Below are 13,293 nucleotides of genomic sequence, written 5' to 3'. Positions count from 1 at the left end.
CCCAATGCTCTAATTGAGGCCCTTAAATTAAGGAATGGTGCTTTTCAGAATATTATACAATAAGTAGGCGCAGGATTATAGCTTCTGGCTGTTTCTCCTCTTTCTCTGGAAGAATACATGAACAGTACCTAACAATCACAAACTGAGATGTAAGCAAGATTGTAGCCAAAGAGAAAGATGCTCTCTCCTATCACAGTTGTATGCATTTCTTGGCTATTTATATATAAATTGCTGAATACATAATAAATTACATTTACACCATTTAACACTCGGACCCGCATTTTCTAACATGCGTGACTCTCAAACTCAGTCTAAATCTTACAAAGGGGCTGTCAGAAGTGTGGTTTCATAGTAGTAAATATAATGGATAATGTGATTATAACTGTATTTCTGAGGATGCAAAGGAATGAAGATTTTAGCAAAAGAAATGCTGCAATGAATTGGTTTATGAGACACACATTTTAAAATCAAAAGGGCAAAAATGGAAGAGATTCCATTTCAAGCTGTCACTGGAGCTGGTGAAACTTAAAAAATTGGAAAAAAAATGTAAGTTGAAGAGTAGTGTGGATTTAATTTTAGCGAAATTTAATTTTCAAATCTGAAAGTCACCAAGGCAGATTTCCTCTTGGTGTTATGGTTGCTAGGGTGTCTGCAATCCAATTGGAACTTTTCAAAGCACTTGCAATAGTGTTTTTTTTAAAATCAAATTAACAACACATTTTGCTGCTGTTGCATTCAAATTGGATTAAATCCAAAACATCAAAAATCGATAATAAAATGTGAGGCTGGAAGAACACAGCAGGCCAAGCTTGGCCTGCTGTGTTCATCCAGCCTCACATTTTATTATCTTGGAATCTCCAGCATCTGCAGTTCCCATTACCAAAAATCGATAATTGGTTTAAGGGAGAGGGAGTTGGTAAATATTCTGACCCCTTTTCTGTATTCAATTCTGCAAAGTTCAAGATTTTGCTTAGTTATAAAATTACCCTTTTCTTCGGTGTTTTTTTTTACTTTTATGATACTCTTTTGGAAAAATGCCTGAGGAAAAGGAAACAGGAAGAAAAGGTTCAATTTAATTGTTTCCTTTTAAAATAATATTCTGCCTTCCTTCATGAACAAAATGTAGATCAGTTTGTTGAAAGTTGATCAACTCATTTATTATTTTTGTTGTTTTTCAAATACCAAAGAAAAGATGTTTCATGAAGTTAGAGAACAGATACATAAAGCATTGGAAATAAAACAGTTTAAAACAGATTTTGATTCTATATTAATTGGGAAAATTTTTTTTAAAAATGCATGCCAAAGAAGCGATGCAATTGCATGCAGATGAGAAGTTTCTTCTGTCCCCTTACCAACAAGCTGCAGCATCAGCATACCAAATTCATATCGCTAAATGAAGACTTAAGCATTATTATTATTATTGTAAGCTTCTAAATGGACAAATATGATTGGAAGCTCTAACCTATTGAGCTCCTCGGCAAAGTCAAAAGGATATTTTGAGTATCTTTTTTAGAAAGTAGACAATGGTTAGCTCCAGATGTCCATGAACATTTATGATGCAGCAAGCAATTCAGCAGTTGTAAAAAGCAAAGTACAGCATGGTAACAATTTGGGTTAATGGCTCTGCCTTTCACAGACTTTGCCTTAAGCATTCAGTTCATTTCACATCTTCCAAAATAAAGTGCTTGAGAAGTGGAGATATGAAACTTGCTTCTAAACAGATTGAGAGCATTTCTGTCTCTGATTTAAAATCACCATTATTGTTTCTGCAATTGGAACTGATGAAATTATTTGCTACAAGTTGCTATTTCAAGAACTCAAAGGGAAATTTAAAGCAACAATCAGATATTATTTTAGGAAAAAAGTGCCAACTGAATATTAAAAAAAGATTAGAGGAGAAATAAACGAACACTAACAAAAAACACTGCCACGTGAACATGGTATAATTTTTAAATGAACCCTGTCAGGCACAACTTACAGCGTTATGTATGCGAAACTAAAGCATCATTTAAAATGTTTTAAAAAAGCAACAGAATCTGAGATAACAAGGTGTAGAGCTGGATGAACACAGCAGGCCAAGCAGCATCTTAGGAACAGGAAAGCTGATGTTTCGGGCCTAGACCATGTAGTCTCTGGGATCAAATGGGAATGTTTGATTTCTGATTTAAAGACATTATCAGAATATTGTGTGAGACAGTGAAGTTTCTTCAAGGTTCATGAATGCATACGTACAACTGTGTAAGGGAGTACTTTAAAGTAGGAGATAGAGTTCAGGAGAAAACACACAACCAAAAGATGTAAATGAAATTGAGAGCTTTCTTTTCAAGAAGCTTTTTAGAGAACTGGATTTCAAGGTCTGGCCATTACCCAAGCTATTGTAGCCATGAGGGAGAGAAGTCAGTTTTATGGTTAATGTCTATGAAAGGGACCACTGATAATAGTCAACTATAAAGGCAGGCTAAGGAGTTACAACACAGGGACACTGAAAAGAAGACATTTTTAGATTTTGAATTGCTTGCGAGCTTCTAGCAGATGGAGATGAGACTCTCATGTACAAAGCTTTTAGTGCCTGCTTGAGGTATCCAGCAATAGAAACGTTGGGTGTAGTGGGCTGCTGAGAAACATCTATTTTTCTTGTCTCTTCACGCTCTTAACTAGTGATAGTGACCTCCATCTATCCATCCATTCCTCTACTCCCCACCAAAGCCCCACACTCTCCCCTTCAATTGATATCCAAGTCAAAGCTGGTCCTTTATATGTATCAGTTAAATTCAACAAATTTAGCAAATTAAACAGTTATTATTCATTACTCTGGGCATACTATCAAAATTCTTCCAATCCTGAGACTAGTGTAACTACTTTCTATCCTGTAATGAGCAAAGGACACAGTTTCTATAACAGGTGAAATTGTAAAATTTCAAATCACATCAGGAGAGAGGTTAAAGGAATTTAAAATTGTAACACACGTCCTTGTAAAATGAATATATGTGATCCTGAAGAAATCACTTTATAATACTTACGGAACACTGTTGGCAATATTAGCAGATAAAAACTTAAATATTTATAGGGATACAGATTAAATTCACAACATGCATCAGCAAAACAATAGGCTATGAATAAATACTTTTATATTGTGTGTGTGTGCGTGTGTGTGCGCGTGCGCGCATGTGAGTGTCTGCCTATTAATAGGGGGGTGGGAGAAGTTATTGAGGACTAAGGTGGTATATCCATTCACTGATGAGGGTTCCCAGGATCTCTGGCCCACAACCACACTATGTGAGGTGTGGAGGGGGGTGGGGTGCACTGGGGATGGGATTGTTGGAAATTTGTACTTAGAATTTTTAATGGTTATTTTATTCAGTTATGCAATGTGGGTATCTCTGGCTAGGCCAGTATTTACTACCCTTCCCCTATTACCAAGAGAGCAATTAAGAGTCAACCACATTGCTGTGGGTCCAGTGTTGCATGTAGGCCAGACCAGGTAAGGATAGTAATTTCCTACCCTAAAGGACAGATTGAACCAAATGGGTTTTTCCAGCAATTGACAATGGTTTCAAGGTCATCATTGTACTCTTAATTCCAGATTTTATTGAATTCAAATAATCTGTCATGGTGGGATTCAAACTCAATTCTCCAGAACATTACCTAGTTCTCTGGATTAACAGCAATAATACCTCTAGGCCATTGCCTCCCTTCGTCAGCAGCTCCTTTATTAGGGAACTGACAAACTATTCATTTTAAATAAATTCTCAGTGATCCTTTTCAGGGTTATATCCCAAGTTCCATTCCTGAGAGGAGTTGGCTTTGGCCTTGGGTATATCAGCTGTCAAACCTTTCATGAGCCCTTTGATGGTCAGGAAGACGGGGAATAGTTGCCCTAGGTATCTGGGCTCTATCTTTGCTCCTCAACTAGAAACTCTATTCCACACAAGTCCTACAGGAACTCTGAGGATAGATTGGAACCTAAAATATTTAAAGTATGAGCAGAAGTTACCAAGAGCATTGGAAATCTTTAGCCACATCCCCCACCCCTCAAAAATATTGAAAAGTCCTCCCATTCACGCTCAATCACTTACTCTCAGACAGAGATGGAGTACAGTTCCTTCACTAAAGATTTTCTGCCAGGTTTTAACTACTTCTGGCAGGAAGGACTTTATGATGTAAGTCTGCCCACTTTTCAGCACATCTTCCTCTGACCAAGTGCAGCACACCTTCATAGCCCGACGAAGACCTCCATCCATTTCTTCCTTGGAAAGGACATGGATCATGGCAGCCAAACCATGCTGAGACCAGGAGGACATACTCTTGTCCAGGTTCACTGGTGAACTCTCCTCCAATTTGTAGATGGTTACCTCCTCACCAGCTGCACAGGAATACAAAATGATAGCAGTATCTTCAACAGGTTAGCAACTGCAAAATGCAGTTGTAATAGTTAGTCTACTGGCAACTTTATGGTGTTCAAAAAGTGTGTACATTTTCAAACAACATGAATTAATTGCTCATCCAGATACTTCTGGGCACCACAGAGTTTTTCTTTACTCAAGTCCTGTTCAGGTACCAGTGAAGAAAACACATACCAGCTATGTAAGGATCAACTGATGCATGCTGTTGATTAGCTAAAGCACTTGTCTTCAAATCTATTGAGTAGCCAATTAAAGAAAACAAGTTATTTTTCAAGAATTCCTCTCTCCCTGCACAATGGAGAGCGGAAACAGAAAAAAAGAGAAAACAAAGGAAGAAAGTTTCACATTTTGATTTTAGGAAGAAACTACATCATTCGTTGTCTAAAATAAGTGGAAATCATAACATTGCAGTAGGAAAAATAACAGAGATACAAAATGTTACTGAGAAGATTATGAAGAATCATAGAATTCCCACAGCGTGGAAGCAGGTCATTCAGCCTTTTGGGTCCACACTGACCCTCCAAAGAGCAACCCACCTAGGCTCAGCCCGTACCCCACAACCCTGCATTCCCCCATGGCTAATCAACATAGCCTACACATCCCTGGACACTATGAGCAATTTAGCTTGGCCAATCCACCTAACCTGCACATCTTTGGACTGTGGGAATAACCTGGAGCATCCGGAGAAAGCCCACGCAGATACAAGGAGAATGTGAAAACTCCACATAGATAGCCACCCAAGGATGGAATCAAACCCAGGTCTCTGGCACAGTATGGTAACATTGGTAACTACCTAGCCATTGATCCACCCTTATTGGTTATTGGTTGGAACTTCTGACCACATATGCACTTTTGGTGCAAAGGGATGTCATAAATCATGAAATCACACAGCACAGCAAAAGAAAAAGCTATTACTCCCATTCCCTTGCTTTTACTCTGTAGCACTCATTTTCAAGTAAATGTTACATCGAATACTCATTCTACAAAAATAAAGCATTTGAGATAAATTAGGACCAGGACATTCGCATAGTGAAATCTTATCAATTTTAACATCTCAGCGCAAGTAATGCACGTGAGCCCCAATGTAATAAGCTGTACTGTACATAATCTTGATCAAATGCTGTCAATTGTAAGAAAATGCTAGACCTGTGCTTTCATTTCGCAGAACACACTGCCCAACAGTGCTGATTATCATTTTGTTCTCACAACAAGCAATCCCTGTCCCACAGGCAATAAGATCTTCAAATCAAAACAGAAGCATATTAGCATTACCAAAGAGATCAACGGGCGTGAATGGTATTGTCTGCGCAAGCCTCATTAAATTATTTCTTTCAACAGCTGCAAGAGAAAGAAACATATTTAAAACAATGTTAAAAGTTTAATGTCTTATTTTCCATTCTTCAAATGTATTTATTCCGACTTGTTGAAAACAAGCACCATTTCTTTAAGAGGGCAGTTAGACCAGCATTTCCATGATGAAACTTTATTCCCTCCCTATTAAGAAATATTTTTGCAGCTAATTCCTTTGATGAGGTCAAGCAGCCAGGCAATAGATAAAGGGGGGCAGATCTACATCTTATTAGTTTGATTCAAAATACTGAGCTATCATCTACACTCCACAGACACATCCTTAAAAGTCACCCAGTACCTCTGCATTGGAATACCTTTCCCTTACAAACCACAACTAGCTACCTTTTAGTAGCATTACTTAAAGACAGTCTGGCAAAGGTTGTAGTGAAGAGTGCTAAATTAGACTTGCATTTGCACAGGACAGGACAGGAAATGGAACAAAAAGTTATAATGTTGCTGTTAAATTTGGGAAGATTTCAAATACCCCAACTGTCACATTCTACCATGGTATACACCCCCACACAATCCTTCTAAATATGAGGGTTAATTCTTCTACTGTTCACCATATGTTGAAAACAAATTTTACTTCACTAAAACCTTATCACATTTGCCTGTTAACTTTTCAAAATTCTTTAATCGAGAGCTATTGAGCAAAAGATTTTCAAACCCACTAAAATCGTACAGCTGACTCTACCATGCTGAAGTATCCTGGAAAATTCCGCATTCAACAACAGAGTTTAAGTTCCAAGAAAAAGAAATCAAGTCAAAGCCTATGGGAAAAGCTAAGTTTGTGGCGCAAAAACTTTAGCGAAGATATAAAAATGCATCACGATAAATAAATTTAACCATGTTGTTATAAGATATGATGAGAAGGATTTTTCCATTTTGGGCAAGCATTGTCATTGGGTCAAATATGGACCCCAACCTGACACTGTGTTAGCAGCATTAAATTAACAGCAATTTTGACTGGACTAACAAATTAGAGGACAGTGCGTGCTTATTTAATTAATTTATCAAATAACTTAACTTAATTATGTGGGTGGAAGGCACTGCAGCCAGCCATTGAGGAAAGCAGCTCCATTTTGAGATAGCTTCTTATCACTTTTAAAAGATCTGATCTCAATATGCCACAGTTGCTAGACCACCATTGTGGAAGAGAAATCACTTTAAAGGGTGACCTGCAGTCACAGCTGCAACCAGTAGATGGAGTTGTGGTGGGAGGTGCGGTTAGGAGTCTTACTGTGGAGGTACAGAGTGGTTGTGGATCTGCCATCAAGAAACTGACTGGGTGTGTTTGAGGGGGCAGAGATACTTAATAGGCAATTCATTTCTATTTTAATTCATCATGAGATGTGAGTATCTTTGGCTGGGCCAACTTATATTGTCTATCCCTAGATGCCCTTGAGAACGTCGTGAGTTGCCTTCTTGAACTGTGGTAGTCCATTTATTGTAGATGGACCCACACTGCCTTCTGGGAGAGAGTTCCAGGAGTTTGACCCAATGACAGCAAAGAAACAATGATATATTTCCAAGTCAGGAGGGTGAGTATCTTGGAGGGCAACTTGCAGTTGGTGACCATGTATTTGCTGTTCTTGTCCTTTCAGATGGTAGGGGTTGAGGGCTTGGAAAGTGCTATCTAAGGAGCATTGGAGATTTTTTTTAATGGCCCCAAGCTAGCCAATCCAAAAATGGCTCAAGAGAATGGCTCAAAAGAAACATTGCAAGCTATACAATTTGATACAGTCTTGTGACCTGTGAGCAATAAATACTTAGTGATAATGGGAACTGCAGATGCTGGAGAATCCAAGATAATAAAATGTGAGGCTGGATGAACACAGCAAGCCCAGCTTTTGTGCTCCTGAGATGCTGTTGGGCCTGCTGTGTTCATCCAGCAATAAATACTTAGTTTGCTGAACTCAGAATAGATAAAAACAAATTTAATGAATTGTATTTGTTTTCTCCTTACCAGAATAATGGTAGTTCAGATCCTGAGAAGTTTTAAATGAGGTAACAAATGCTGAAATATAATGCATTATGAATATCAAGAGATAAATATCAACACAAGTACATTACTCTTATTGAGTTAAGTTTTTTTTTATTCTTAAATGTTTTTGTTCAGTGAATAAATACTTCTCAAGAAATTTGGATGAGTTAGCACAAGAGCTGCTGGACTGGTCAGCAGTCTGCAGCAATCTGCTGAATTAAATAATTTATCGCCCCATCAAGGGGATTGGAACCGATGACTTTGCCCAATTAGTTGCAGAGGAAACAGCTGTAATATAGACGGATTAAAGACTGTGTATTGCACAGTTCTACTTGGACCTTGCTTTCAGAAGAAATTACTTTTCCAATCTTTAACTCAACTATCTGTAATTTCAAGCAATATAGTCAATGGCAAATCCTCAATAATTAATATAAAAATTCATAAGTGGAGTCACTTCAAATACATATACATTTAAACATTCTAAATCCTGCCACTTACCATCAATAACACATGAATTTGACCTGTATGGAGTGTAAGCAACAGCACATAGTCACACAATGAAATACTGAAAATACATCAACAATTTACATGTACATAATGTACTTTACAAATCAAAAATCTTTCAGGACTCTTTACAATCCCAAAGGAAATTGCTTTTAGAATGTCTTTGAATATTGTCTTATAATCTCTGCTTTAGATACTGGAAGTAACATCGCACTGTCAACCCAACGACACCGAATGCATTATCAAATTTTGAGATTGAAAGCAACTTCACAAAAAGGTTTGCTGAAACATTTCAAGTAAAATCAGATTCTGCGAAATTGTAATAAATAACTTGGGTGAGAGATTTCCATAAGCCACTCTTCATGTGTGAGATAAGGTAAAAATCTACATCTGCTCGTGTAAAACAGTGTTTCCATTGCATCTCTGAAAAATGAACGTGGTGACAGCAATGAGAAAGATTCAGCACAATAACTCCAAATGTATCATAGTCAGGATCTGAGACACCATGGCAGGTTCACATGGAAGGACCACTAGTGCTGTCAGAAAGGGTAATAGAAGTAGTAAAATTCACAAAGGACTGGATCGCTCCATGAAAAGAATATCCTTGCAGGGCTATTAGGAAGAATTGTAAAATTGGAGTCACTAAATGCACTTTCCAAGAGCCAGCAGAGGCATAAAGAGTTGAATGACCTCCTCTTGTACAGTGTCATTGATTTATTTTTAATTAATTCACTGGATGTGAGCATCCCTGGCTGGATCAGCATTTATTGCCCATCCCCAGTTGTCTTTGAGAAGGCGGTAGTCAGCTGCCTCTTGAACTACGGCAGCCCATTAGGTGTAAGTACATCCATAATGCCAACAGGGGGAGAAAAGTTCCAAAATTTTGACCTAGCAACACCTAAGGAATGGCAATATATTTCTAAACCAGGATGGTGAGTGGTCTGAAAGAGAACTTGCTTGCTGTGGTGTTCCCTTGAATCAGCTGCTCTTGTCCTTCTAGATGGTAATAGTTTTAGGTGTGGAAGGTGCTGCTTAAGGTGCTTGGTGAATTTCTGCTGCAACTGAATGTCAGTGATGGACTGGCTCAACTTTTGTGGATGTGGTGCCAAACAAACATGCTGCTTTGTCCTGGATGGCATCTAGCTTACTAAGTGGTGTTGGAGCTCACCCAGCCAGACAATTGGAAAGTATTCCATCACAGTCCTGACTTGTGCCTTGTGGATGGCCGACAGGCTTTGGGGTGTCAGGAGGTGAGTTACTCACTGTAGAATTCCCAGCCTCTGACCTGTTCTTATAACCAAAGTACTTGCATGACAAGTCCATATTAGCTCCATGTCAATGATAACCTAAAATATGTTGATTGTGGGAATTCAGTGATACTCAAAATATTGAATGTCAAGAGGTGATGATGAGACGGTCTCTAATAGGAGGTAATCATTTCCCAGCATTGGCGTGGAATGAATATTACTTGCCACTTGTCAGTCTGAGCCTGGATGTTGTCCAGATCATATTGCATTTCGACATAGACTGCTTCAGCATCTGAGGAGTCATGAATGGCGCTGAACACTATATAATCATCAGCAAACATCTCTAATTCTGACCTTTATAATGGAGTGTAAGGTAATAGTGGAAGCAGCTGAAGATAGTTGGTCCCAAGATTCTATTTGACCAGACTATTAACAGTAATAACCAAAACAAAAATAGGCAAATTAAAATGGCAGGCAAACAGTCAATTGTTCAACCACTTCCTTTGACTCCAATATTGGGCATGGATACCATCAAAAATAGATTAGTGGACCATTACTTAATTGATAATTGTGGCTTATCTGCTCTGATATAACTGAGCTTTTGATGGATCATTCTCACTGTGGTTTAGCTTATGATTAAAATTAATTTGTAGTTGACTATCTGAATGATAATACAAGAATTGGCCTGTCCTGCAATCTGTTCTAGTAGACATTTCAACATAAAATTAATGTCATTTATAGCCTCCTCTGCAAATTGCTGGGGTAGATAGTACTGAGGTGGAAGAATCAATATAAAATTCGATCAATGTTAACACAAAGCTAAAAAAAGAAATGCATAAATAGGGAACACAGCAAAAGCCGGTGACTTACTGAACGGAAAACATTATGTTGTGACTGCTATAATACAAGGTGCAGTTGCAATGCTCGGGAGTTTTATAGCATGTCTCTCTCGGGAGTTTATTTTCATAGTCTGAGCATTTGCAAATATTAAACAGAGTTTCCTTGTATGCCAGCTAGCTGCTGACATCACCCAAATCCTCAGAGTCCAGCCAAACTGACTAACCACCTGCCCTGGTAAAAGGTAACAATGATTAATGGTCTAGGCCCGAAACGTCAGCTTTTGTGCTCCTAAGATGCTGCTTGGCCTGCTGTGTTCATCCAGCTTCACATTTTGTTATCTCGGATTCTCCAACATCGGCAGTTCCCATTATCTCTGATCAATGATTAATGCCATGCAAATTTGTTTCTCTTGAAAAAAACTTGCTGTATCTCAATCATTGTTTACCTATTACCCTCAGCAAGATCACCTACAGACAGAGGATCGATATCCACAAATAGTGATTAAAAATATAAGAAATAAGGTCAGGTGGAGGGCACAAGCATTGACACATCTAGATAACAGTGATCATAAAATGACTGAAATTTGCATTCAATTTGAGGGAGAGAGGAATAGATCGAAGACTTGCATTTTAAACTTATATAATGACAAGGATAAGAGCAGGAAAAGAGAGTAAACTGGAAAATTATGCTAAGCAATAAGTCAGTGGACATGTAAAAGAAAAATAATTGAGGAGACACTTCATAGCACTCAGCAGCAAGATATAATCCACTGTAGAAGATGCACTCGAGGAGAAGGATGCATCATTCATGGCTAAGTAAGAAAGTTAAAGATTATATCAGAATTGAAGCAAAAGCTTACAATTCCATGAAGATTAGTGGTAGATCAGGAGATTGAGTAGGATATTAAAAACATCAAAGAATAACTAATAAAATAAAATTTAAATAAATCTCCAAAGTTGGATGAAATGTGAGCCAGGCTGAGAGTGAGGCAAAGGAGGAAATAACAAGCATGCTGGCAATAATTTTCAACTCCTTTCTGGCCACAGGATTGGAGGACAGCCAGTGTGGAAGTGTTATTCAAGAAGGGAGAAAGGGATAAACCGGGAATCTACAGACCAATCAATCTAATCTCAGAGTTGGGGAAAACTGTTGGAAGCAATTCTAAGATACAGAATTAGTCTGCAATCAGAGAGTCAGAGATTAAATAAGAATAGTCAGCGAGATTTTATGAAGGAGAGGTAATGTCTGACCAACTTGGTGGAATATTTCAAAGAGGTGTTTAGGTGAGGGCAATGCATTTGATGTAGTTTACTTGGACTTCAGCAGGTCTTTTGTTGAGCTCCCACATGGAAGGTGGATAATAAAGGTAAAAGCCCATGGGATATAACTAAATTCACCAATTGGATCTATAATTGACGGAAAGGCACGAAGTAGAGTGTAATGGCTAAGGATTGTTTCTGTGACTGGAAGCCTATGTGCAGTAAGCTTCTATAGGGATCAGTGTTGGGGCATTTGCTGTTCATGGCAGACGTAAATGATTTGGACTTGAAAGTAGGAGGTTTTTCAGTAATTTCCAAAGTGATGTGAAATTGGTGTGTAGTAAATAGTGAGGAAGGTAGCCTTAGATTACAGGAGGATATAGATGGATTGGTCAGATGGGCTGATCAGTAGCAAATAGATTTCAATCTGGATAAGTGTGAGACGATGCTCTTGGGCAAGACAAGCAAGGCAAAGAAATACATGATGAACTGCAGGACCCTGAGGAGCACCAATGATCTGAGGGATCTTGGTGCTCATGTCCATCAGTCCTGTAACATAAAGTGATCAAGGAGGCATATGTTATACTTACATCTATTAGTTGAGGCCCAGATTTTAAGAGCAGTGAGGTGATGCTGGAACTGTATAAAATGCTGGTAGGGCCATAGCATATTTATCAAATTATGAAGGGAAAAGACAGGGAAGATGGGAAGGAACTTATCCCTTTGGTAGAGGGCTCATGACCAGGCGGCACAGACTTACGGTAAAGCGCAGAGAGTTAGAGGGAATGTGAGGGAAAAATATTATGCCCAGAGTGGCAGGAGTTGGAACTCACTACCTGTGTCTCACTAGAGACACCATAAATACTCATAGCAATTAGTTAGATATACACTTGAGATGCCAAGGCATACAAGGCAATGGGTCAAGAGCTAGAATATGGGATTAGAATAGTTTAGTGCATGTTTTTAAACCAAAAAGGACTCAGTGAGTTGAAAGGCCTTTTTCTGAGCTGTAGAATTCTTTGTCTCTTTGATTCTATAGTAGATGCATTACTTGTAATTTTTAATTTTCCAAATTCCCCTAGATTCTAGATAGGCCCCCTTTATAAAATAGTGACACAACTGCTCCCCAAGAAAAATAGGGAGACTAAAAGAGGAAACCACCTAATATCTGTCAGAGGGAATTTCTAGAGTCTATTAATAAAGGAGGTTATAGAGTTTCTTAGAATAGCTAAATGCGATCAAGTAGACTCAACATGGTTTTGCAAAAGAGAAATCATGTTTCATTAATTTCTTAGAATTCCTTGAGGAAATAACAACAACATAAAGAGGATCTTTATAAATACCGTGTACTTGGATTTCCAGAATACAAAGTCACAGTTATGGGCTAATGGTGTAGGGTTAGCATGGAAAGAAAATTGGTTAGCTAACAGGAAACCAAGAATAGAGATAAAGGAGACATGTTCTGACTGACAAGATATAACAAGTGGATTATTGCAGGGTTCTGAACCTAAGTTGCTTAGTAACGATATCAGTGTAAATGGACTAGACGCGTGGCTGCTAAATTTACAGATAATAAAAAGATGGATAGGAGAATCACTTGGAAGCGGACATAGATAGCTCAAGTGGGCAGGCAAAAATGTGGAAAGCTGGAGCATACTGTCGGAGAACATCCAATTTGGCAAGAAGAAAAGCAGCAGATTATTTAA

The 13,293-nt window shown here is 38.3% G+C and overlaps 1 protein-coding gene across 13 annotated transcripts in view; it reads right to left on the bottom strand.

The window, feature by feature from the left end:
• Positions 1–13,293, bottom strand: part of LOC125450802 (transient receptor potential cation channel subfamily M member 6-like) — a 154,755-nt gene that overhangs the window by 18,615 nt on the left and 122,847 nt on the right. For 12 of the 13 annotated variants that reach the window (XM_048527002.2, XM_048527001.2, XM_048527003.2 and 9 more), the window contains 4 exons: positions 8,236–8,258; positions 7,720–7,770; positions 5,676–5,741; positions 4,077–4,363 (listed from right to left, as the gene is read on the bottom strand). In XM_048527002.2, coding sequence (XP_048382959.1) covers positions 4,077–4,363; positions 5,676–5,741; positions 7,720–7,770; positions 8,236–8,258 — 427 coding nt within the window. Of the gene's footprint in view, positions 1–4,076; positions 4,364–5,675; positions 5,742–7,719; positions 7,771–8,235; positions 8,259–13,293 lie in introns of those variants that run through there. The other variant, XR_007247158.2, reaches the window with a different exon arrangement.

Source organism: Stegostoma tigrinum, chromosome 3 (assembly GCF_030684315.1).
Source record: "Stegostoma tigrinum isolate sSteTig4 chromosome 3, sSteTig4.hap1, whole genome shotgun sequence".
Lineage (NCBI taxonomy): Eukaryota > Metazoa > Chordata > Chondrichthyes > Orectolobiformes > Stegostomatidae > Stegostoma > Stegostoma tigrinum.
This window is presented reverse-complemented; position numbering and strand designations above follow the sequence as displayed.